A 22,239-nucleotide genomic window follows, 5' to 3' on the forward strand; every position below is an offset into this window, starting at 1 on the left:
TGTGGGGATGTTTTTAATCGGCAAGGACTGAGAAACTGGTCAGAATTGAAGGAATGCTAAATACAGGGAAATTCTTGAGGGAAACCTGTTTCAGTCTTCAAGAGATTTGAGACTGGGATGGAGGTTCACCTTCCAGCAGGACAATGACCCTAAGCATACTGCTAAAGCAACACTCGAGTGGTTTAAGGGGAAACATTTAAATGTCTTGGAATGGCCTAATCAAAGCCCAGACCTCAATCCAATTGAGAATCTGAGGTATGACTTAAAGATTTCTGTACACCAGCGGAACCCATCCAACTTGAAGGAGCTGGAGCAGTTTTGCCTTGAAGAATGGGAAAAAATCCCAGTGGCTAGGTGTGCCAAGTTATAGAGACATACCCCAAGAGACTTGCAACTGTAATTGCTGAAAAAGGTGGCTCTACAAAGTATTGACTTTGGGGGGGAGGGGGGGTGAATAGTTGTGCACGCTCAAGTTCCATTTTTTTGGTCTAATTTCTTGTTTGTTTCACAATAAAAAAAATATTTTGCATCTTCAAAGTGGTAGGCATGTTGTGTAAATCAAATGATACAAACCCCCCAAAAACTCTATTTTAATTCCAGGTTATAAGGCAACAAAATAGGAAAAATGCCAAGGGGGCGAATACTTTCGCAAGTCACTGTATGTCATGGTGTTCTTAATGTTTTGTACACTCAATGTGTATGTAAACATTTAACACTAGGAGCACACTGTATGCTGTCCCCCATCTAATGAACCCACTGGGACAATAGTACATGTGGCACCGTGTCAACATAACCCTGGGCAACAGGTCTAATCCTGCACTTAACCATGTAAAGATTGCAGAGGGCAGCTGCATTAAAACAACAATAACACGGATAATGCCCACAGGGACTTTCTCCAATGAGATCAGCACTTTCCTTCCTTTCAGATAAGTGGACTACATAAGGAAAGAGTGTTCGAGTACCGACTGCGTCTGAGCCAGAACATATGTATTCTTACCTCAGAGAGTGGAGGGAGAGACAGGGAAGGAGATGGAAAGTGAGGGAGAGAGAGGGAGAGGGAGAGATAGATAGAGGAGAGAGACATGGAAGGTGATAATGAGTGTGTAATGAAAGAGATGGAGGGTAATAGAACTAAGCCCCCCGGGTCACTACTTCTCATTTACACATCTAGGAAGCAGGCAGACAGACAGACACCTGAGCAGACACAGCTGCAGTCATGACAAATACCAACCCACGCACCCTTCTGGACTGCACCCTTCTACTCACTTTACCTCACCGCCGAAATGCCAAAATGTTCCCCTTTGCCTTCCTTCCTTCCTAGAGCTCCTGGGCTTGAATTTTATTCCTGTCATTGTGGCTGTATACCCCACACTGCAGCATGAACCTTCTACTTCCAACACACAGACCCAGTTGTGTGCTGTTAACACGTTAACGTGTGTATTAGTGTATGTGTGTATTTGTGCATTTTGAATTATAATTTTTATTTAACCTTTATTTAATTAGGCAAGTCAGTTATGAACAAATTCTTATTTACAATGACGGCCTACACCGGCCAAACCCTAACCCGGACGACGCTGGGCCAATCGCCCTATGGGACTCTCAATTACGGCCGTTTGTGATACAGCCTGGAATCAAACCAGGGCCTGTAGTGACACCTCTAGCACTGAGATGCAGTGCCTTAGACTGCTGCACCACTCGGGAGCCCATGTACAGTAGTATGTGTGTATATCACGTGTAGGACTAGTGAGACAGCAAAGTAGAGAGAGCAGCCTCAGTTCTGAGCCAAAGCTGCTACGACTCCTAGCAGAGACATATCAAACATTATAGCAGATGAGGGAGCAGCAAATCCTCACATGCAAATACATGGATTCTCTCTCTCTCTCTTCCTCTCTCTCTCTCTGTCCTGAGGCTTCGTTGGGTTGGTAGTGGTTAGTGAACTGAGCCTCTGGACCTCAGTAGACTCTTTTCTATGGGTCACCTTTTGGCATTTGAGGGCTTTATAATGGGAGGAGTGGGGGTAACTTGTTTCTAAATTATCATGCAACTTGGTGGCTCTTTTTTGGATATTAATCAGAAGAGGGAATTGGTCTAATTCTGCTCTGCTTGCGTTGTTTGGAGTTTTTATCTGTACTCTGATGATGCTCTCGGTCTCTCTCTCGGTCTCTCACTCTCTCTCGGTCTCCCGTTCTCTCAGTCTCTATGTTAACCAGTCTGGCCAGGTAAGCTCACCTTACATTTAGTATGTACTGTATAGGTAACTGACAAAATAATGGAAACACTTTAGTAAATGAGGGATACAAAGTGTATTGAAAGCCGGTGCTTCTACACAGGTGTGATTTCTGAGTTAATTAAGCAATTAACATCCCATCATGCTTTGAGTCATGTATAAAAATGCTGGGCAAGCCATTATTTTGGCTACCATGGTTATGACTCCATAGGATGACAATGTCGCCATCCACAGAGCACGAGTGGTCACTGAATGGTATGATGAGCATGAAAATGATGTAAACCATACGTCATGGCTGTCTCGGTCACCAGATTTCAACCCAAATGAACATTTATGTGAGATTCGGGAGCGTAATCTGAGACAGCGTTTTCCACCACCATCAACAAAACACCAATTGATGCAATTTCTTGTTGAAGAATGGTGTTGCATCCCTCCAATAGAGTTCCAGACACTTGTAGAATCTATGCCAAGGTGCATTGAAGCTGTCCTGGCTCGTGGTGGCCCAACGCCCTATTAAGACACTTTATGTTGGTGTTTCCATTATTTTGGCAGTTACCTGTATGTTAGCCAGTCTGGCCAGTTAAACTCACCTTAAACTCAGTCTCTATGTTAGCCAGTCTGGCCAGTTCATTGCTGAGCTCCAGGGCGGTGAGGACAGGGTCTTCACTGCTCAGGGACAGGTAGGCAGCACTGGCCAGCCCTTTATAAGCATTCATCCTGGAGCGGGAGTGGCTGAATGAGTCTCTCTTCTGCTTCTCTACACACTCATTGCACTTACAGAAGTAGTCATGAGGCCTCTCGATGCGGGCCCCCTTGGTGAGCAGGATATGCACAATCTCATACTCCTGACAGTGTGCTGCTAGGATGACTGGGGTGACGTCGTGGGAAAAGCGTGTCCCGTCTTCATCGTAAGCGTAAAAATCGTCATCCCGTAGCTCCTGTTCGAGGGGACTCTGGGTGAGCCGCAGCCCTTGGCTGAACGCCGGGTTCGCCAATATGGCTTCCACGATACGCACATACCCTTTAGAGATAGCCAATAAGAGCCCGTCGCCCACTCTGGCTAGCCCGTCCATCTTTAGCAACAGCTCAGTCACTTCCAGGTGTTCATTGCCCACCGCCAGCTGCAATGCATTCTGGCCCATGTAGTCCACACAGTTGAAGTTGAGGGTTTTGGACTCCTCCAGCATCTTGCGGACCACGGGGATGTTGCCGTACTCGGCAGCGTCAAGGAAACCCTCTTCCTCGGGCGTCAGGGCCGAGCCGCGCTCGTTAAACATGTAGGCTGGGCCTCGCACAGCCTGGCGACGCCCCTTCTCCCTCAGCGTGGTGTGTCTCCGGTGCATTGCTTCCACTCTAGAAGAGGGGGAGGGTGACAGGGAGAGAGAAAAGGTTATTAAGCAAGGGTTAAACCACTGTAAAATGACACACACACACACACACACACAAACACTCAAATAATGCGGCACTGAATCACACAATCCCAAATACTGCATGACATCTAGCTGTGTCTTGCACCACCAGTTCATTTTTTGTTCTCCATAACTGTGTATTGACAGTATATCTGCCCTGAGCTGTAAATGTACACATTGCTAGCCTCTCAGAGGAACTGAACGGTTCAATCTGAATCTCTTGAATCAACACAGTGTGCGGCAGGCCCCTCAGACAAAAGCCTCCATTATATGGTTACCTCAAAAACAAACTGTTCAGCTCCTCAAATCACATGTTAGACACACAAAGGGCACCGTAACGCTGAAGCACAACACTCAGTGCTCAACTGCTCTCTGTGTGGAGGAAAATCTATACACACATTCATTTTCAAATGAACGGAAAAGAGAAACAATATGAGAGGTAGAAAAGGGGTAGGGTTAGGGAGCCAGAGAGATGGAGGAGGGATGGAGCTAGAGAAAGAGAGAGATAGGAGGGTGAAGAGGCGGTAAAGTTTCTGCAGTGAAAAGGATGAAATGTACAACAACTGCATACAATATGCTATCAACAACTAGGGTAACAGGCTTACTCTTTTAGCATTTTGTCCTAGAATTTAGTCTTCATGAAAGGGCTAGATGAAATCTTTGTTTGAGAAATAGAGGTGGTTACAAAACACAGTCCACTAACCCAATTCCAATCACTGAGCAGCAGCAGCTGAAAAATGAGCTCCTACAAATATTGAAATTTACATGGTTTTCAGAGTGAAGTACATCGGAAAAAATCCAAAGAAAACTGCAAGACTGAATAGGAGAAAAAACAAGCAACAAACAAAGAAGATAGGCTTTTGAAAAAAGTTACTATTTTTCATAAAATTGTAGTTATCTTAGCTAGCTGAATTGTTTACCAGTTGCTAAGCAGTTGCTAGGGACTCTTTTGGAAGAAGCTAGCTAGCTAACGAAGAATAACAAAGAATATCTAGTTAACTGAAGAAAAGAAAGAGAAAATCAGGACAGAAGAAAAAGGATATCAAAGTGAAACAGTTCTCTAAAGACACAAGAGACAATAATACAAGAAACAACACTTCTGTAGCTTGTCAACTATGTGTCTGTCTATCCCTGTTCTCTCCCCTCTGCACAGGCCATACAAATGCTTCACACCGCGTGGCCGCTGCCACTCTAACCTGGTGGTCCCAGCGCGCACGACCCACGTGGAGTTCCAGGTCTCCGGCAGCCTCTGGAACTGCCGGTCTGCGGCCAACAAGGCTGAGTTCATCTCAGCCTATGCTACCCTCCAGTCCCTAGACTTCCTGGCGCTGACGGAAACATGGATTACCACAGATAACACTGCTACTCCTACTGCTCTCTCCTCGTCTGCCCACGTGTTCTCGCATACCCCTAGAGCATCGAGCCAGCGGGGTGGTGGCACTGGAATCCTCATCTCTCCCAAGTGGACATTCTCTCTTTCTCCCCTGACCCATCTGTCTATCTCCTCATTTGAATTCCATGCTGTCACAGTTACCAGCCCTTTCAAGCTTAACATCCTTATCATTTAACGCCCTCCAGGTTCCCTTGGAGAGTTCATCAATGAGCTTGACGCCTTGATAAGTTCCTTTCCTGAGGATGGCTCACCTCTCACAGTTCTGGGTGACTTTAACCTCCCCACGTCTACCTTTGACTCATTCCTCTCTGCCTCCTTCTTTCCACTCCTCTCCTCTTTTGACCTCACCCTCTCACCTTCCCCCCCTACTCACAAGGCAGGCAATACGCTTGACCTCATCTTTACTAGATGCTGTTCTTCCACTAATCTCATTGCAACTCCCCTCCAAATCTCCGACCACTACCTTGTATCCTTTTCCCTCTCGCTCTCATCCAACACTTCTCACTCTGCCCCTACTCGGATGGTATTGCGCCGTCCCAACCTTCGCTCTCTCTCTCCCGCTACTCTCTCCTCTTCCATCCTATCATCTCTTCCCTCTGCTCAAACCTTCTCCAACCTATCTCCTGATTCTGCCTCCTCAACCCTCCTCTCATCCATTTCTGCATCCTTTGATTTTCTCTGTCCCCTATCCTCCAGGCCGGCTCGGTCCTCCCCTGGCTCGACGACTCACTGCGAGCTCACAGAACAGGGCTCCGGGCAGCCGAGCGGAAATGGAGGAAAACTCGCCTCCCTGCGGACCTGGCATCCTTTCACTCCCTCCTCTCTACATTCTCCTCTTCTGTCTCTGCTGCTAAAGCCACTTTCTACCACTCTAAATTCCAAGCATCTGCCTCTAACCCTAGGAAGCTCTTTGCTACCTTCTCCTCCCTCCTGAATCCTCCTCCCCCTCCCCCCCCTCCTCCCTCTCTGCGGATGACTTCATCAACCATTTTGAAAAGAAGGTTGACGATATCCGATCCTCGTTTGCTAAGTCAAACGACACCGCTGGTCTTGTTCACACTGCCCTACCCTGTGCTTTGACCTCTTTCTCCCCTCTCTCCAGATGAAATCTCGCGTCTTGTGACGGCCGGCCGCCCAACAACCTGCCCACTTGACCCTATCCCCTCCTCTCTTCTCCAGACCATTTCCGGAGACCTTCTCCCCTACCTCACCTCGCTCATCAACTCATCCTTGACCGCTGGCTACGTCCCTTCCGTCTTCAAGAGAGCGAGAGTTGCACCCCTTCTGAAAAAACCTACACTCAATCCCTCCCATGTCAACAACTACAGACCAGTATCCCTTCTTTCTTTTCTCTCCAAAACTCTTGAACGTGCCGTCCTTGGCCAGCTCTCCTGCTATCTCTCTCAGAATGACATTCTTGATCCTAATCAGTCAGGTTTCAAGACTGGGCATTCAACTGAGACTGCTCTTCTCTGTGTCACGGAGGCTCTCCGCACTGCTAAAGCTAACTCTCTCTCCTCTGCTCTCATCCTTCTAGACCTATCTGCTGCCTTTGATACTGTGAACCATCAGATCCTCCTCTCCACCCTCTCCGAGTTGGGCATCTCCGGCGCGGCCCACGCTTGGATTGCGTCCTACCTGACAGGTCGCTCCTACCAGGTGGCGTGGCGAGAATCTGTCTCCGCACCACGCGCTCTCACCACTGGTGTCCCCCAGGGCTCTTTTCTAGGCCCTCTCCTATTCTCGCTATACACCAAGTCACTTGGCTCTGTCATATCCTCACATGGTCTCTCCTATCATTGCTATGCAGACGACACACAATTAATCTTCTCCTTTCCCCCTTCTGATAACCAGGCGGCGAATCGCATCTCTGCATGTCTGGCAGACATATCAGTGTGGATGATGGATCACCACCTCAAGCTGAACCTCGGCAAGACGGAGCTGCTCTTCCTCCCGGGGAAGGACTGCCCGTTCCATGATCTCGCCATCACGGTTGACAACTACCTTGTGTCCTCCTCCCAGAGTGCTAAGAACCTTGGCGTGATCCTGGACAACACCCTGTCGTTCTCCACTAACATCAAGGCGGTGACCCGATCCTGTAGGTTCATGCTCTACAACATTCGCAGAGTACGACCCTGCCTCACGCAGGAAGCGGCGCAGGTCCTAATCCAGGCACTTGTCATCTCCCGTCTGGATTACTGCAACTCGCTGTTGGCTGGGCTCCCTGCCTGTGCCATTAAACCCCTACAACTCATCCAGAACGCCGCAGCCCGTCTGGTGTTCAACCTTCCCAAGTTCTCTCACGTCACCCCGCTCCTCCACTCTCTCCACTGGCTTCCAGTTGAAGCTCGCATCCGCTACAAGACCATGGTGCTTGCCTACGGAGCTGTGAGGGGAACGGCACCCTCCATACCTTCAGGCTCTGATCAGGCCCTACACCCAAACAAGGGCACTGCGTTCATCCACCTCTGGCCTGCTGGCCCCCCTACCTCTGAGGAAGCACGGTTACCGCTCAGCCCAGTCCAAACTGTTCGCTGCTCTGGCACCCCAATGGTGGAACAAGCTCCCTCACGACGCCAGGACAGCGGAGTCAATCACCACCTTCCGGAGACACCTGAAACCCCACCTCTTTAAGGAATACCTAGGATAGGATAAAGTAATCCTTCTAATCCCCCCCCCCCCCTAAAAGATTTAGATGCACTATTGTAAAGTGGTTGTTCCACTGGATATCATAAGGTGAATGCACCAATTTGTAAGTCGCTCTGGATAAGAGCGTCTGCTAAATGACTTAAATGTAAATGTAACCCCTAGTGTAGATGTCTGCAGCCGTGCGGAAGAACTGTTTTATTCTTATTTTAATTGCGGTTTTATTCATCACAATCCGTCTGATTAAGCTAGAGACTTCCTGGTTTTTGCAAGGCCTGTTTTAAATCCACGATATCGGCCTTCCGCATCTGTGAAATGTCTGCAAAGTCTGAATGGTTTGAGCTACAAAGTAATATGATCCCACTATGGAAAGTTGAGACTCACGAACAAGAAAGTGTCCATTTTGCTCTACGAAGCTTCACAGAACCAGGGTTACACATGTAACTTTTTTGTTTTTGTCCCTGATGCTTTCCTATATCTCTCAGATGCATTACAGACACCTCAAACCATATTTCCTTTTTATGTATTTTTTAATTTATTTTTTGCCACGTATGAATGTATTATTCAATGCGTTGCTATGGGGCTAATAACACTAAGGACAAATTCAATGTTTCATCAGATAATTATTTGTTTATTTTTTGGGATACCTACAGGGGTCCTAAAACTCTAAATCAAATAGCTAAATGGTCCATCTTATGGCCATATTAAAACAATTCAATTTGTTAGCTCAGTATATATCGCCATCTACAGGCTTCGTTTTTAGGGGCTAAACAAAGCCATCACAGGTTGAAAACGGAGGAGTGTCGGGAGAATTGGAGAACAGGTGAAAATGGGAACCTATTCACGCAGGGAACGTTCCCCAGGGGCATCAAAGGATGTGGGACTGAGAAGATGAAGTGAGCTCACTCATGCAACGCTGTGTGTATGAGTGAGTAAGTGTTCATTCTGGTACTCTTTTTTTTCAGATTTTGTCTAGTCTTAGTCATTTTGACTAAAATATCATTAAGTCTTAGTCACAGTTTTGTCATTTGAATAATGATTTAGTAAATTTCAAAATTACAAAAACCGTGGGCCATTTTAGTTACCTTACATTTCTATCATTAAAACCTGTTAGGGCTAGGGGGCAGTATTTACACGGCCGGATAAAAAACGTACCCGATTTAATCTGGTTATTACTACTGCCCAGAAACTAGAATATGCATATAATTATTGGCTTTGGATAGAAAACACCCTAAAGTTTCTAAAACTGTTTGAATGGTGTCTGTGAGTATAACAGAACTCATATGGCAGGCAAAAACCTGAGAAGATTCTGTACAGGAAGTGCCCTCTCTGACCATTCCTTGGGCTTCTTGACTCTCTTTATTGAAAATGTAGGATCTTTGCTGTAATGTGACACTTCCTACGGCTCCCATAGGCTCTCAGAACCCGGGAAAAAGCTGAATGATTTCGAGGCAGCCCCTGGCTGAAAAACATTAGCGCCTTTGGTAAGTGGTCTATCAGAGGACAATGAGACTGAGGCGCGTGCACGAGGCGACCCCATGTTTTTATTTTCTCTCTCTTTGAACTAAAACACGGTTTCCCAGTCGGAATATTATCGCTTTTTTACGAGAAAAATGGCATAAAAATTGATTTTAAACAGCGGTTGACATGCTTCGAAGTACGGTAATGGAATATTTAGATTTTTTTTGTCACGAAACGCGTCGGGCGCGTCACACTTCTTTACCCTTTCGGATAGTGTCTTGAACGCATGAACAAAACGCCGCTATTTGGATATAACTATGGATTATTTTGAACCAAACCAACATTTGTTATTGAAGTAGAAGTCCTGGGAGTGCATTCTGACAAAGAACAGCAAAGGTAATAACATTTTTCTTATAGTAAATCTGACTTTGGTGAGGGTTAAACTTGGTGGGTGTCTAAATAGCTAGCCCTGTGATGCCGGGCTATCTACTCAGAATATTGCAAAATGTGCTGTCACCGAAAAGCTATTTTAAAATCGGACATAGCGAGTGCATAAAGGAGTTCTGTATCTATAATTCTTAAAATAATTGTTATGTTTTTTGTGAACGTTTATCGTGAGTAATTTAGTAAATTCACCGGAAGTTTGCTCGTTCTGAACGTCACATGCTAATTTAAAAAGCTGGTTTTTGATATAAATATGAACTTGATTGAACAAAACATGCATGTATTGTATAACATAATGTCCTAGGATTGTCATCTGATGAAGATCATCAATGGTTAGTGCTGCATTTAGCTGTGGTTTGGGTTTATGTGACATTATATGCTAGCTTGAAAAATGGGTGTCTGATTATTTCTGGCTGGGTACTCTGCTGACATAATCTAATGTTTTGCTTTCGTTGTAAAGCCTTTTTGAAATCGGACAGTGTGGTTAGATTAACGAGAGTTTTGTCTTTAAAATGGTGTAAAATAGTCATATGTTTGAGAAATTGAAGTAATAGCATTTCTAAGGTATTTGAATATCGCGCCACGGGATTACACTGGCTGTTGCGTAGGTGGGACGATTTCGTCCCACCTAGCCCAGAGGTTTAACCTATAGTAAACATAAACCCCTGACTTCCATGTGCACAAACATACAAAGCCTTGTCCTACCAACATGTTTCTCTGCATAACATCCTGTTCTCTTCCCAACAGAAGAGATATGACAAACATGTATAAGAATATATAACAATTTTTAAATTGTAAATTCCTAATTCAGCCTATATCGATATTGCACATTACCAAACAAACAGACAAACACAAGCAGAGAGAGTAGCACAATCACCAGATAGTGCAGCAAAGTTTGGCCAAGTATAATGGGTTGCACTTCCGCCACTCGGTTGCGTCATTGCCATTGTTCAATGTTCCACTGACGGCACAGCCAAATTGATGAACAAAAGTTGAACGGGACCTAATGACTTTGAACGAGAGCTAAAGACGGTTTCGCCCAGTGATATAGTCGAGTCAATAAACCTGAAGTTTCGAATCGAGTCCCACATCCCTTGCGCTCGAGTCCTGGTCCAAGTGCTCAAGTCTGAGTCACTGGGTGCATATTTACTCATAAATAAAGTTATTTACCCAGTCAGATATAGTGTAGTGGCAAGAGCCATTTTGTCAATAAATTGTTTGCTATCCATTCCATTCTTTATATGCGACCAAATTTTTGCATATCGGCTACTGGTAATGTTACCAGGGCCACACTCAGTTTCAAAACGAGCATTGCCGATAGAAATTCCATGAATTGAGCCGACATTATTCCTTATCCAACACGTCAGAGAGGCATGTTTGTTTTACATATATATAAATATTCTATCGGAATGTTCCAAAACGTTGCGTCCTGCTCAGTGGTGATTCTAGACCATTTCAACTGGGGGGGGGGCAAGCTGGTGCCAGTTGTACTGTTAGAGGGGCCAGTTACATTAGACGTTATTGTTGTCACATCGTTTTCTTCACTGCATTGCAGGCATTAGCAGGCAAAATACCATGTTCATAATCATTGTTGCCACTGGCTAATAACAGATGTAAAAAAAGAATGACAGCAAAAATTAGTTACATAAAAATGATTTCATACTCCACATTTAGGGGGGCCACAAGGGGGTCCAAAATTGTTGACACAGGGGTACTACCCCCCCCCCAGAACTAATAGTGGTCCTGCTCAACGCGCCCCAGGTTAGCTATAGCTAGCTGATGAGGTAACATGACTGAACAAGGTGTAGCCTTAACAAATGGTTAACGGTCCGGTCCGCAAGTAGTCTAGTTTTAGACTGGCCCGCGATATGCTTTGTGAATGCAAAATGGGATCCGCCAATGAACGATAGAAATAAAAAAAACGTAGTGCCAGTATTATGGGTCATATCTTTTGAACGGCAAGGCCTAGAATCAAGCAGTTTTCTCTGAGGAAAAGAGGGAGACGAGGCTACGTTGGCTTCAGAACCTGCCTATGAAATGCAGTGGGGAAAGTACGAGGGTTGAGTGAGGCTACGAATTCAAAAACGTTTCTATACTCAAGGGAGAAGAAAAACATAGCTAGACTGTTAATTTACTATTAAACGTAATGCTGCTATTGTTTTTCATTTTTGTAAAGCAGCTTGTGTTTCTTAACCAGACAAACGGGATCTACTGTACCTAGAAGGCTGGAGGTGACTGGTTTGCTACAGTGTGTATAATTTGAGCTGGAGCATTGCTTGCTCGCCCGGAGCTCCTGTGCCGGGTGTGGTGCGCCATTCCCACTGCTGAACAGAACTGCGCATCTGTGCCGCTATTGTGCTTATCACTGAAAAGCAACAACAAAATACACTTTTGTCCTGTCCACTTAGTACTCATATTTTAGACACAGAGATAATTTAGTCTCGTTTTAGTCAAGTGACATTTTTCTGGGTCTATTTAGTCAGTTATAGTCTTGTAAATTGCCAATGAAAAAGGTTGACGAATAGTATTGTCACTATTTTTGTTGATGACATTAACAACGGTATGTGTTTGTGCATGTTTATTGTGTTTGTGTGTGATTATACAGTACAAAGCACACCGTTTATGGGTATCGACTTAAATTTACAGTCGATCAGAGCTGTGTGTGGTAGACTGGAAATCAATGGAATAGAGCCAAAAAAAGAGAACCGAGCAAAAGCCCTTATGACACAAACCTAGTGAGCTTCAGCACAATGTCAACACGTTAGAATTACAATTGATAGGACTGACATTCTCATTCAAATCAATGCTCCATTCTAATTATATGGCTGGCGCTCAGTTGACGTCCGTCCAGGTAAATAGGACTTTGAGATCACTTCAAAACCGGCCACTGGGGGCAACGGTGAGCGCTATTACCATCAAGTAGTCTTGGGGTTTGCTAGGGTGTGGACGGGGATGGTGGATGGACGTAAACCACGGGCTCAGGCTCTGAGGGTCGAGTGTTTAATCCCAGTGCTAGGTACTTGTTATTAAATGTTTTGTTTTAAAACTATACCAAACCTTAACCCCTACCTTAACCATAAAATTGTTTTTGTTTTAACCCTATGCCAAACCTTACCCCTTAACTTAACCAATGTTAACCTTTGATTCTGCAGTGAGACTGTGAGAGCTTATTGCAGAGTGATTGAATGAGTAAGCTGTGAAGAAGGTCGATGGGAGATGCCCTAATTGTTTTTTTTTAAAGGATTCCTAGTCCTCTCTCTGCTGTGGTGGCACACGCACACACACACACACACACACACACACACACACACACACACACACACACACACACACACACACACACACACACACACACACACACACACACACACACACACACACACATAATTGCCAGCAGCTACCATCATGGGCTGTGAGAGCCACTTAGATCAGTAAACCCTGTGTGTTTTTATGCCTGTCATGTCCCTCAGCTCAGGGTGGAACAGAGAACCCATTAACTCCACAACCACTGAGACTAAATAGTCCCTCAAACACACACACATATACACACACCCAAAATTGATTTCCATTCAAAATCCTATTTTCTCTAACCCCTAATGCTAGGCCTTACTGTAACCCTAACCCTAACTCCTAAACCTAATTCTAACCCTAACCAAAAGTGTAACACAAAACCTACCCCTAAGGTTAAAATAGCCTTTGTCCTCGTTGGGACGTGGGATATGTCCCCATGAGGGAGAATTTTCCTTGTTTTACTATCTTTGTGGGGACTTTTGGAGATTTCCAGTACCCCCCTCAAACACACGGGAACAACTACTACTACGGCTACTACTACTACTACTACCAGGGTTGGGTAGGTTACTTTCTGAATGTCATCTTTTACAGTTACTAATTACCTGTCCACAATTGTAATCAGTAACGTAATTTTTGGATTACCCAAATTTAGTAACGTAATCTGATTACTTTCCGTTACTTTTTGATTACTTCCCCCTTTAATGACAACTTTTCACATTAGGGTTATTAGGGTTGTTATTTTACACAGTTTTAGTAAAATGTTATGATTTAATGTCTATTGACTGTTTAGTGACAAGAAAAAGCGGAAATTGCTTCTCTGTAATGTATTTAAGTAGGATCCCTGAGATGACTAATACAAGAAATTATGGACAGTCATTTTAAGTGATCTATATAACCCCTTTTGTAGTTTTCTGATCATATTGGAACTCATTGTTATACAGTGCATTTGGAAAGTATTCAGGCCCGTTAACTTTTTCCACATTTTGTTACATTACAGCCTTTTTCTAAAATTGATTCAATATATTTTTCCCTCAATCTACGCACAATACCCCATAATGATAAAGCAAAACCATAAAAAAAAAAAGAATTGTCCCGAAGCCACTCCCGCATTGTCTTGGCTGTGTGCTTAGGGCTCATCAACTCATTCTTGACCGCTGGCTACGTCCCTTCCGTCTTCAAGAGAGCGAGAGTTGCACCCCTTCTGAAAAAACCTACACTCGATCCCTCTGAAGTCAACAACTACAGACCAGTATCCCTTGTTTCTTTTCTCTCCAAAACTCTTGAACGTGCCGTCCTTGGCCAGCTCTCCTGCTATCTCTCTCAGAATGACCTTCTTGATCCAAATGAGTCAGGTTTCAAGACTGGTCATTCAACTGAGACTGCTCTTCTCTGTGTCACGGAGGCTCTCCGCACTGCTAAAGCTAACTCTCTCTCCTCTGCTCTCATCCTTCTAGACCTATCTGCTGCCTTTGATACTGTGAACCATCAGATCCTCCTCTCCACCCTCTCCGAGTTGGGCATCTCCGGCGCGGCCCACGCTTGGATTGCGTCCTACCTGACAGGTCGCTCCTACCAGGTGGCATGGCGAGAATCTGTCTCCGCACCATGCGCTCTCACCACTGGTGTCCCCCAGGGCTCTGTTCTAGGCCCTCTCCTATTCTCGCTATACACCAAGTCACTTGGCTCTGTCATATCCTCACATGGTCTCTCCTATCATTGCTATGCAGACGACACACAATTAATCTTCTCCTTTCCCCCTTCTGATAACCAGGTGGCGAATCGCATCTCTGCATGTCTGTCAGACATATCAGTGTGGATGACGGATCACCAGCTCAAGCTGAACCTCGGCAAGACGGAGCTGCTCTTCCTCCCGGGGAAGGACTGCCCGTTCCATGATCTCGCCATCACGGTTGACAACTCCCTTGTGTCCTCCTCCCAGAGTGCTAAGAACCTTGGCGTGATCCTGGACAACACCCTGTCGTTCTCCACTAACATCAAGGCGGTGACCCGATCCTGTAGGTTCATGCTCTACAACATTCGCAGAGTACGACCCTGCCTCACACAGGAAGCGGCGCAGGTCCTAATCCAGGCACTTGTCATCTCCCGTCTGGATTACTGCAACTCGCTGTTGGCTGGGCTCCCTGCCTGTGCCATTAAACCCCTACAACTCATCCAGAATGCCGCAGCCCGTGTGGTGTTCAACCTTCCCAAGTTCTCTCACGTCACCCCGCTCCTCCGCTCTCTCCACTGGCTTCCAGTTGAAGCTCGCATCCGCTACAAGACCATGGTGATTGCCTACGGAGCTGTGAAGGGAACGGCACCTCCATACCTTCAGGCTCTGATCAGGCCCTACACCCAAACAAGGGCACTGCGTTCATCCACCACTGGCCTGCTGGCCCCCCTACCTCTGAGGAAGCACAGTTCCCGCTCAGCCCAGTCAAAACTGTTTGCTGCTCTGGCACCCCAATGGTGGAACAAGCTCCCTCACGACGCCAGGACAGCGGAGTCAATCACCACCTTCCGGAGACACCTGAAACCCCACCTCTTTAAGGAATACCTAGGATAGGATAAAGTAATCCTTCTAACCCCCCCCCCCCTTAAAAGATGTAGATGCACTATTGTAAAGTGGTTGTTCCACTGGATATTATAAGGTGAATGCACCATTTTGTAAGTCGCTCTGGATAAGAGCGTCTGCTAAATGACTTAAATGTAAATGTAAATGTAAATGAAAAAGGGAAGGGGTCTGAATACTTTCCGAATATACTGTATGTTACTCTGGTTGTCTTTGTTTAATAACATCTGTAAATATTTTAAATAGACGCTCAAAAACCTATAGAATGAAATTCATAGTCATCTTATTTTTCTGTTGTTTAATGCTCAAACTCCCACGATTGTATTTGACAAAACCACTACCACTATCACCTACAGGAGTTGCAGATCTGGCAGCCATCATGTGCCCTTTCCAAATAGCATATATTTTTGTATTGAATTACTTGTAAACTTTATACTTTTTATTAGTTCCAATGGGCCTCAAGTGTTGTTTTATTTTTTAATATTTTTTAATTTCACCTTTATTTAACCAGGTAGGCAAGTTGAGAACAAGTTCTCATTTACAACTGCGACCTGGCCAAGATAAAGCAAAGCAGTTTGACACATACAACAACACAGAGTTACACATGGAGTAAACCAAACATAGTCAATAATACAGTAGAAAAATAAGTCTATATACAATGTGAGTAAATGAGGTGAGATAAGGAAGGTAAAGGCAATAAATAGGCCATGGTGGCGAAGTAAATACAATATAGCAAGTAAAACACTGGAATGGTAGATTTGCAGTGGATGAATGTGCAAAGTAGAAATACTGGTTACTTGGATGGTTACTTGGGCAGTTGCTGAGGCAGTATTTGTCTGTTATTGTTGAAAACACATAATTTCATATGCAGCAGGTTTAGTTACTTACCTAGCTAGCATTGCTAATGTTAGCACCAAAGATACAGGCTGAGACACAAGGATTATTTCATGATTTGTCTGGACATTTTGTAAGAAATGTTGTTCTTCTAACAGGCCTACATGTTGTTTGGACTTTTGTTTAAGAGTCTCGAAGATGAAAGTCAGCTGTAATTGGGGTAAACCCTTATTTTGGATGTAGCAGTCGGGCTAGCTAGCATGCTAACTAAATACAGTAATTCTGTGTTATGGTTAGCGTAGCTAGTAAGCATCTAAATTCAAATTATTTGTTAGTGTATTGCAGTTGATTGGTGACAATGACATGAACATAACTTATGACATGCTATTTGGACTGTTGTTTAAGACAGCTGCTAAGATGAAAGTTGGCTGTCATTGTAGCAAACACTTATTTTGGATGTAACGTTAGCTGTCGGGCTAGCTAACATGCTAACTACATACAGTAACTCTTATTTTATTTATTTATTTATTTCACCTTTATTTAACCAGGTAGGCAAGTTGAGAACAAGTTCTCATTTACAATTGCGACCTGGCCAAGATAAAGCAAAGCAGTTCGACAACATATAAAAACACAGAGTTACACATGGAGTAAAACAACATACAATCAATGATACAGTAGAAAAAAAATAAGACTATATATAATGTGAGCAAATGATGTGAGATAAGGGAGGTAAAGGCAAAAAAAGGCCATGGTGGCAAAGTAAATAAAGTATAGCAAGTAAAACACTGGAATGGTAGATTTGTAATTTGAAGAAAGTTCAATGTTAAAATATAAATAATATGGTGCAAAGGAGCAAAATAAATAAAATAAATAAATACAGTAGGGAAAGAGGTAGTAGTTTGGGCTAAATTATAGATGGGCTATGTACAGGTGCAGTGATCTGGGAGCTGCTCTGATAGCTGGTGCTTAAAGCTAGTGAGGGAGATAAGTGTTTCCAGTTTCAGAGATTTTTGTAGTTCGTTCCAGTCATTGGCAGCAGAGAACTGGAAGGAGAGACGACCAAAGGAGGAGTTGGCTTTAGGGGTCAGCAGAGAGATATACCTGCTGGAGCTCGTGCTACAGGTGGGTGCTGCTATGGTGACCAGTGAGCGGAGATAAGGGGGGACTTTACCTAGCAGGGTCTTGTAGATGACCTGGAGCCAATGTGTTTGGCGACGATTATGAAGCGAAGGCCAGCCAACGAGAGTGTACAGGTCGCAGTGGTGGGTAGTATATGGGGCTTTGGTGACAAAACGGATGGCACTGTGATAGACTGCATCCAGCTTGTTGAGTAGGGTATTGGAGGCTATTTTGTAAATGACATCGCCGAAGTCGAGGATTGGTAGGATGGTCAGTTTTACGAGGGTATGTTTGGCAGCATGAGTGAAGGATGCTTTGTTGTGAAATAGGAAGCCAATTCTAGATTTAACTTTGGATTGGAGATGATTGATGTGAGTCTGGAAGGAGAGTTTAGAGTCTAACCAGACACCTAGGTATTTGTAGTTGTCCACAAATTCTATGTCAGAACCGTCCAGAGAAGTGATGCTGGACAGGCGGGCAGGTGCAGGCAGCAATCGGTTGAAGAGCATGCATTTAGTTTTACTTGTATTTAGGAGCAGTTGGAGACCACGGAAGGAGAGTTGTATGGCATTGAAGCTCGTCTGGAGGGTTGTTAACACAGTGTCCAAAGAAGGGCCAGAAGTATACAGAATGGTGTCGTCTGCGTAGAGGTGGATCAGAGATTCACCAGCAGCAAGAGCGACATCATTGATGTATACAGAGAAAAGAGTTGGCCCAAGAATTGAACCCTGTGGTACCCCCATAGAGACTGCCAGAGGTCCGGACAGCAGGCCCTCCGATTTGACACACTGAACTCTATCAGAGAAGTAGTTGGTGAACCAGGCGACGCAATCGTTTGAGAAACCAAGGCTACTGAGTCTGCCGATGAGGATGTGGTGATTAACAGAGTCAAAAGCTTTGGCCAGGTCAATGAATACGGCAATGAATATGTCGTTTAGGACCTTGAGCGTGGCTGAGGTGCACCCATGACCAGCTCTGAAACCAGATTGCATAGCGGAGAGGGTGCGGTGGGATTCGAAATGGTTGGTAATCTGTTTGTTGACTTGGCTTTCGAGGACCTTGGAAAGGCAGGGCAGGATGGATATAGGTCTGTAGCAGTTTGGGTCAAGAGTGTCCCCTCCTTTGAAGAGGGGGATGACAGCAGCTGCTTTCCAATCTATGGGAATCTCAGACGACACGAAAGAGAGGTTGAATAGGCTAGTAATAGGGGTTGCAATAATTTCGGCAGATAATTTTAGAAAGAAAGGGTCGAGATTGTCAAGCCCAGCTGATTTGTAGGGGTCCAGATTTTGCAGCTCTTTCAGAACATCAGCTGAATGGATTTGGGAGAAGGAGAAATGGGGGAGGCTTGGGCGAGTAGTTGTGGGGGGTGCAGTGCTGTTGAATGCAGTAGGGGTAGTTAGGTGGAAAGCATGGCCAGCCGTAGAAAAATGCTTATTGAAATTCTCAATTATAGTGGGCTTATCGGTGGTGACAGAGTTTCCTATCCTCAGTGCAGTGGGCAGTTGGGAGGAGGTGTTCTTATTGTCCATGGACTTTACAATGTCCCAGAACTTTTTAGAGTTTGAGTTGCAGAAAGCAAACTTCTGTTTGAAAAAGCTAGCCTTGGCGTTTCTAACTGCCTGTGTGTATTGGTTTCTAACTTCCCTGAAAAGTTGCATATCACGGGGGCAGTTCGATGCTAATGCAGAACGCCACAGGATATTTTTGTGTTGGTTAAGGGCAGTCAGGTCTGGAGAGAACCAAGGGCTATATCTGTTTCTGGTTCTAAATTTCTTGAAAGGGGCATGCTTATTTAAGATGGTGAGGAAGGCATTTAAAAAAAATAACCAGGCATCCTCTACTGACGGGATGAGGTCAATATCCTTCCAGGATACCAGGGCCAGGTCGATTAGAAAGGCTTGCTCGTTGAAATGTTTCAGGGAGCGTTTGACAGTGATGAGTGGAGGTCGTTTGACCGCTGACCCATTACGGGTCCAGGCAATGAGGCAGTGATCGCTGAGATCTTGGTTGAAAACAGCAGAGGTGTATTTAGAGGATACGTTGGTTAGGATGATATCTATGAGGGTGCCAGTGTTTGCGGCTTTGGGGTTGTACCTGGTGGGTTCATTAATAATTTGTGTGAGATTGAGGGCATCAAGCTTGGATTGTAGGATGGCTGGGGTGTTAAGCATGTCCCAGTTTAGGTCACCTAGTAGCACGAACTCTGAAGATAGATGGGGGGCAATCAGTTCACATATGGTGTCCAGAGCACAGGTAGGGGCTGAAGGGGGTCTATAGCAGGCGGCAACGGTGAGAGACTTGTATTTGGAGAGGTGGATTTTTAAAAGTAGAAGTTCAAATTATGTTTAGCATAGGTAGTTAGCATCTAAATTCTAATACATTTTGAGTGTATTGCAGTTGATTGGTGACAATGACATGAACATATATTCAGCATGACAGTCATGTAATCATTATAATATATTTACAACCCAAAAGTAATGTGAAATGCACTCATAACTTATGACATGAACAAACATATAAACGCAACATGCAATAATTTCAAGGGTTTTACTAGGTTAGTTTATTTAAGGAAATAAGTCAATTGAAATAAATTCATTATATCCTAATCTATGGATTTCACATGACTGGGAATACAGATATGCATCTGTTGGTCACAGATACCTTTATTAATTAGGGCCGTGGATCAGAAAACCAGTCAGTATCTGTTGACCACCATTTGCCTCATGCAGTGCGTCACATAGAGTTGATCAGGCTGTTGATTGTTGCCTGTGGAATGTTGTCCCACTCCACTTCAATGGCTGTGCGATGTTGCTGGACATTGGTGGGAACTGGAAAACGCTGTCATACACATTGATCCAGAGCATCCCAAACATGCTCAGGGAGTGACATGTCTGGTGAGTATGCAGGCCATGGAAGAACAGGTACATTGTCAGCTTTCAGGAATTGTTTATTGATCCTTACGACATGCATTATCATGCTGAAACACGAGGTGAAGACGGCGGATGAATGGCATGACAATGGGCCTCAGGGTCTCGTCACTGTATCTCTGTGCCTTCAAATTGCCGGTGATAAAATGCAATTGTGTTCATTTTCCATAGGTTATGCCTGCCCATACCATAACTCCACTGCCACCATGGGGCACTCTAATTCCCTAAAACGACGTTGGAGGTGGCTTATGGTAGAGAAAGTAAGATAAAATTCTCTGACAACAGCTCTGGTGGACATTCCTGCAGTTGGCATGCCAATTGCACTCTCCCTCAAAACTTGAGACATCTGTGGCATTGTGTTGAGTGACAAAACTGCACATTTTTATTGTCCCCAGCACAAGGTGCGCCTGTGTAATGATCATGTTGTTTAATCAACTTCTTGATATGCCACACCTGTGAAGTGGATGGATTGGTGAACAGGGATGTAAACACATTTGTGCACAAAATTTGAGAGAAATACGTGCTCATGAAACATGGGATCAACACTTTACATGTTGTGTTTATATTTTTGTTCAGTGTATTTAGACTAAGCTTTGTCTGGGCTTGATAGCCAGCTAGCTACGCTAACGGCAGGCTATCTAAGCGGCGCATTGCATCATGAGAGACAAAATGCACCCTGAGAATCATAGTGAAGGCAAGGCATTACAGAAGCTTCTGTCACGACTTCCGACCGAAGTCGACTCCTCTCTTTGTTTCGGTGGCGTTCGGCGGTCGACGTCACCGGCTTTCTAGCCATCGCCAATCCATTTTTCCATTGTTCCATTTGTTTTGTCTTGTTCCCTGCACACCTGGCTCTCATTCCCTAATCACACTGCATGTATTTATTCCTCTGTTCCCCTCCATGTCTTTGTGTGAAATTGTAATTGTTACGTGTTTTCATGTGTACGCGCCAGGCTGGGTTTTTCCCATATTTTCCGTGGTATTTCACGAAGGTTGTTTATTGTAACATTTGCTCATTTGTTGGGACTGTTTCGCGCCTTGCACTTTATCCTTTGGCTGGAGGTTTTGACGCAGTGGCGTCTGTCTGTTTTGTTGCCTCTACACAAATAAAGTGTGCACCTGTTCACAACTCTCTGCTCTCCTGCACCTGACTTCTCCACCTGTAGCGCTCACCGTAACAGCTTCGAAATGACAGTATGACTAACAAAAACGATAAAACATCAAAATGTGTATCAAATCTGACAGTAGCGCATGAACACTAACAGCATAATAACTGGTTATAAAGTGGTGGAATTTTCCTTTAAGAGGCATTAGAAGAAGACAAATAGGATCCATCAAATACATTTGGTGTGTCACCATAGTGGGCTCTGACCTCTGGTAAGACTCACTCCAGTGGAACAAACTTAAACTTGTGCCTATATACACTGCTCAAAAAAATAAAGGGAACACTAAAATAACACATCCTAGATCTGAATGAATGAAATAATCTTATTAAATACTTTTTTCTTTACATAGTTGAATGTGCTGACAACAAAATCACACAAAAATAATCAATGGAAATCCAATTTATCAACCCATGGAGGTCTGGATTTGGAGTCAAACTCAAAATTAAAGTGGAAAACCACACTACAGGCTGATCCAACTTTGATGTAATGTCCTTAAAACAAGTCAAAATGAGGCTCAGTAGTGTGTGTGGCCTCCACGTGCCTGTATGACCTCCCTACAACGCCTGGGCATGCTCCTGATGAGGTGGCGGATGGTCTCCTGAGGGATCTCCTCCCAGACCTGGACTAAAGCATCCGCCAACTCCTGGACAGTCTGTGGTGCAACGTGGCGTTGGTGGATGGAGCGAGACATGATGTCCCAGATGTGCTCAATTGGATTCAGGTCTGGGGAATGGGCGGGCCAGTCCA

At 44.6% G+C, this 22,239-nt stretch overlaps 1 protein-coding gene across 1 annotated transcript in view; it reads right to left on the minus strand.

The window, feature by feature from the left end:
• LOC106604872 (short transient receptor potential channel 7) overlaps positions 1 to 22,239 on the minus strand; it is a 48,560-nt gene that overhangs the window by 22,749 nt on the left and 3,572 nt on the right. The window contains exon 2 of the mRNA XM_045718219.1: positions 2,818 to 3,580. Within this exon, the coding sequence (XP_045574175.1) occupies positions 2,818 to 3,580 (763 nt within the window). The remainder of the gene's footprint in view (positions 1 to 2,817; positions 3,581 to 22,239) is intronic.

The sequence above is a fragment of the Salmo salar genome, chromosome ssa05 (genome assembly GCF_905237065.1).
Source record: "Salmo salar chromosome ssa05, Ssal_v3.1, whole genome shotgun sequence".
Taxonomy (NCBI): domain Eukaryota; kingdom Metazoa; phylum Chordata; class Actinopteri; order Salmoniformes; family Salmonidae; genus Salmo; species Salmo salar.